Genomic DNA, 5,221 nt, shown 5'->3' on the forward strand with positions numbered 1-5,221 from the left:
AGAGAGCATCCTCTGTCTCAGTGCGACAGTGTGGTACAGGAGCTGCACTGCACAGGACAGAAAGGACTTGATCCGGGTGGTGAGAACAGCTCAGGGCATTGTAGGGAGTCCTCTTCTGGTCTTACTATACACTGGCCAGATCCAGAGGAGGGCCAGACAGGTTGCTGCAGACCCCAAAGCTGTGAAATCAATCACCCCCCTAACCCCTAGTCACATACAACCTCCCCCCTATGGACAGACACAGACAGAACACTAGACCTCTGCAGACACACATCCATGCTCACACCTCTTCCTAAAGACTAAAATTTGTACAGAGCTGCACCTTATAATGTTACTACACTCTTTTGCTGCTAACATGCTGCTGACCTGATTAGGTCCCATACATCCCTTTTTATTTGCTCATTGTTTTATATTGACTTATACAATTGTGTGTTATGTAAATAATGTGTCTGTCTTTTAATCCGAGAGCTGCCGGAAAAAAATTTGTTGTGCTATGCATAATGACAAAGATTCTTGACTTAATAACCTTCAATGCAATACCTCTCCTCAGTGCAATACCTGTAAATATACATTGTACAGATTATACAGATCCGTACATGTCTCTAGTTTTAAGTACTCTATTTTTATTCCTATATATCTAATTTCACAATGAGCATTCCTCTGTCTGTCTGCATTGTTTACTCCCTGTTTATACTGCTTATTTCACATTGTTTGCACTGTTTGTTGCTGTTTATACTGCTTATTTTGTTATATTACACAGCCTTATGCTGGTTTACTGTATACTTGCCACTTGCATGGGGATATGTACATGCACACTGAGAGCTGATGTACCAGAGTCAAATTCCTCATGTGTGGACACACCTGGCCAATAAAGCTGATTCTGATTTTGATTAAATGTAAACATTAGCATACAATTCATAACCAAACTCGAGACACTGATGTGATAGCAGCGCCCATAGTGCTTCCACCATATTCCCTTCTTCATCTTTTCCTGCTGCTGTAGTGTAGGAAAACGCAGCCCTTCATTCATTCAAGAATTAATGTTATGTTGCATCAAAATGCAGTCTAATAACCAAATATGTTCACTACTACAATACTGTATGTAGTGATTGTGTGTTTAAACATCTAAATAATGTGTCTAGCATGCCTATATAATGTGCAGTCACTGTATCAGCAGAGACAGGCTACTAAGTTATGATTTTATGACGTCTGTCAGATCATAGGCGGGGTTCCCATGCCTATTACTGTTGCCAGCGTTCCCGGCTTAAGGAAATTGTTGCCAGTCCCTTGAGCACATAGCGGAAGTTAGTGCCAGTGTCAAGACTAACCAGCAGCAGCATTCTCTCTGGAGCGCATTCCAGGGATTCCTTGCGCACCGTGCTCCGCACCTGTCCGACAGGTGTAGTTCACGTAGCTCGGCTGACTCACACACAGGCGCCTCTTAAGGGGGGCCTTCATGGTCATCTATGGGTGAATGTCTGCGGAGAGCTTGCCCATGTCTGGAAACACTATGGCAGAAGATTTTCGGCGACCAAAAGGAACCTGGTGGTCATAGTGGAGGAGGAAGCGCCAGAAGCGCTGATCACAACAGTGTGGTGATACGATCCAGCGAGAGCGTGCCCGAGAGCGGACCTATCTACAAGGCAGTTTGGTCGTTTAAAGCCCGACACGAGGACGAGCTGTCGTTCCAGGAGGGAGATCTGTTCAACGTTATCAGCAGCACGGGGGACTGGTGGCATGCACGGAAGATCGATAAGAACGGGCGCGTCCTGGGCACTGGGAATGTGCCCAGTAACTTCCTGGCCAGTGCAGAGTTCCTGGAAATGCAACCGTGAGTGGCGCAGCTTGCTTTATCTAAATCTTTCCAGAAAGGAACAAAATGTTGTGATGGTATTTAGGCATCATTTTCAGCCACTGCCAATAACTTCAAACAGCAGACCTAGGAGTTAACGCCGTAAATCTGCTAATTCAATTTACTGTGCATTTGACTTGTTATGCAAGTAAATCCTCTATTAAAAATTAGAGGCTAAGCATAAATATTAACAAAAATGTGAAAGATGAAGTGGACAGGAAAACATAGGGAACAGAATGTCTGCAAACATGAAGTGTAGACTAAGACTGGTATGGCGCAATTTAACAGCTGAAAGCAGCTATTTCTGATGTCATACCTAATAAACCTTCAGCCAAGTGACCCAGTTCGGGAGATGCTGATCTACTGGGTGTAAAACAAACGCACATCTTTTTTTGTCAAGAAGCCAATGTTCCCAAACAATAAGTTCTGATATTTCTGTCTCCCAATGACTTACAAAACGTTAGAACTTCCTTATTTCTATTTATTTATAGTGGTAAAAGTATTGTACATTTCCAGCAGCGGTCAGTGCCTAAGGAGCCCATCTGGCCTGGTATGGTGTTAAAACAGACATTTTATAAAGAAGTTATTGCCTTCACCATCTCAAAGTGCAACATTTTATCAAGTGGCACAAGACCTCTATACAAGCAAAAGCCTCCTCTAAAACTCGAACAGTTACCAAATGTGTTGTGGACACAAGATGGCTGTGGCTCAGGAGTTAGAGCAGGTCATCTCCTGACTGTAAGGTGTGAGTGTGAATGGGCAGATAATGTGAAAGCACTTTGAGTGTGCTGCAATGTATAGGAAAGTGCTATATACATATAGGACCATTTACAAGTTTTATCATGCATTTATCTCTGACAGCTAGTGAGTATTTATATGGCCATAATTTTGCCATTATATAAAGATCTCTCACTTTATTCTTCCACTTCTTGACATGCATCACATACAGTATATCCTCTGTTGTAAATGACAAAGTGAGAATTGTCACTAACACCTTTCATAATGTCAGCCCCATGTGTGTGTGGCTGGCTGGAGTGATACAAAAAAGGATGACTGTCACCTCACCACCAAGTTTGGTCTGGTTTTCTCTGTCATTATTGCTTCAACAGAATGGGAAGTGTGTACAATGTGGTTATTCCCGCATGTCAGCAGGTGCTGGAGAGCTGCAATTAATATAGGCCTATACCTTATTAATTTTTATACTGGAGTCACTTTTATTATTTGTCACTTAATTAAACACTTCAGCCAAACTTATACAATAAAATAAATAAAAATAAAATTAGTAATATTTAGAATTTGCTATAACAATAGTTCTATGGTTCATTTCAAAGTACATCAGAGTCGCATGGTTTATTTGGTTTTTGTTTTTTATAGGGCCAAACTACTGCTTGCTTTATTTTTGATTAATCTGGCAATTATTGTCTGTTAGTTAAATTCCCATCATGGTTTTCTAAACCTCAAAAGAATATCTTCAAATTCCTTGTTTTGTGTGTGTGTATCAGAACCTAAATATATTCAACGATCTATCAGCCAAGACAATATAAGCAGCAAAATTCTCATTATAAAAACCTGAAACTAAGGATAATCTTTGACTTTTAATTGTTGATTAATTTTTCAGTTAGCTAACTAATCGAATTCGCTTTGCAAATGTACTACTTTAAATCTCCATCCAGTGACAGTTCAAGTTGAGAAGTTTGACTAATTGTTTTTGGCAAGGTGGCATACTGTCATGATTCGGTTCCGCTGCTTCTCGTCCGGCTTTTATTTTGACATTATTTCCTGTTTTTGTTTCACCTTAGTTTTGGTCTTTTTACGTTCTTCTTCACTCACATTAGATTCACCTGCTCCCGATTAGTTTGCACCTGTTTGCACCACGTTATAAGCAGCCTTCACCCATTAATCCTGGCCAAATTGTTCTAAACCCCAGCTCTGACTTTCTAGCATTTTCTTCAGTTTTGGTATTTTGTGTTTCTGATCCCGGACTGTTACCTCGGACTATTCTATTCTGCCTTGCCCACTTGTTACGGACTGCCACGGTGTATGATTATCGGACTTTCTCTTTTGGACAACGAACTTTGGATTCCCCTGGATGTATGTGTTTGCTGGCTCTGACCTGGGACTGATACCGACCGTGAGTTTTGTGTTTCACCTTGTCTTGTATGGTTTTGTTTAGTTTTAGTTCTCTTATTAAAGAGACGGTTTTGTTCATCACTTCCTTGTCTGGCCATTTAATGAGTTCACCAAACACTTTTTGGCCGCATTACGCGCGCCGTTTCTGACAAGATGTTCTTAGGGGTTTGTCTGGGCTTCGGCTGGGCCAGTCAAACTTGTACCGAAGTCACTCCAGTGGTGTCTTGACTGTAAACTTCAGGCCACTGACATGCTGAAAGGTGACCTGTCGATCCAGCCTCAGGCTGCATGTTTTCATCACAGACCTTTATATTTGGCTGCATTCATACTTCCCCAACTCTGCCGCTGAAAAGCTTCCCGAAGCATATGGTACCAGTACAGTGCTTGACAGTAGGTTTGGTATTAGCCAGGTGATGAGTAGTGCCTGGTGTTCACTAGGACTTGACAATGATAAAGTAAAAACAGGTTATTTGGAGTGTTTTGTAAATTAATTAGATAAGAGATTGAAATATTCCTCTTACATAAGTATGACACTGATGTGACACTTGCCAAACGCTGTGTAGACAACAGATTCTCGGTGGGTTCATCGCTATAAGGTAACCTTTCACATCATTTGCAGTTATTTGATCCATTTTCAGTTTGTCACCATAATACTCTGGGGGGATTATCAAAGTTGAAATTCTACTTAGTGACTTTAACCACAACAATCACTGACAGCAGCTCCAGCAGCAGCAGCCTCTGCCAGTTCCCCAGCTGGAAAATGGTGACGTCCCCTCTGATGCCAGGGGGCCCGGGTGTGCCGACAACAGTGTCCCCGCCAGGGCCCGGGGTAATCAGTGTGCCGATGGTGAACCACCAGCCAGGGTCTTTGCTGCAGTACCTGCTCCTGTGCGGGTCGGCCAGCGCGCCGACATCGCCTTCAAGCCTGTTCCTGATCTTGCCCCTGAGCGGGTCCCCCCAGAGGCCGCCCTTTGGCATGATCGCTAAAACCTCCCCGCTGAGACCAAGAAAACCAGGTGCGCCAACAACAGTGCCCCCGCCAGGGTACCAGGTCTACAGTGTGCCGACGAGATCCTGCCCCTAGAGGCGATTACCTCTGGTCCTGTAGGGCTTGGCTGGACCGCCAAAGCCCTCTTCCTGCTTCCGGACTTTGAGGGGCTCGGCGAAGACGCCTTGCCCCTGCTCCCGGTCTTTGAGGGGCTCGGCGAAGACGCCTTGCCCCTGCTCCCGGGCTTTGAG

General features: G+C 43.6%; 1 protein-coding gene across 1 annotated transcript in view; it reads left to right on the forward strand.

Annotated features, from left to right (window-relative positions):
* The first annotated feature begins 1,264 nt into the window (after positions 1-1,264).
* The window catches only part of ptk6b (PTK6 protein tyrosine kinase 6b), a 41,491-nt gene continuing 37,534 nt past the window's right edge, over positions 1,265-5,221 (forward strand). Inside the window, exon 1 of the mRNA XM_020609165.1 lies at positions 1,265-1,831. Within this exon, the coding sequence (XP_020464821.1) occupies positions 1,467-1,831 (365 nt within the window). The 5' untranslated portion in view covers positions 1,265-1,466. The remainder of the gene's footprint in view (positions 1,832-5,221) is intronic.

Source organism: Monopterus albus, unplaced genomic scaffold, assembly GCF_001952655.1.
Source record: "Monopterus albus unplaced genomic scaffold, M_albus_1.0 scaffold98.1, whole genome shotgun sequence".
In the NCBI taxonomy this organism is placed as follows: Eukaryota; Metazoa; Chordata; class Actinopteri; order Synbranchiformes; family Synbranchidae; genus Monopterus; species Monopterus albus.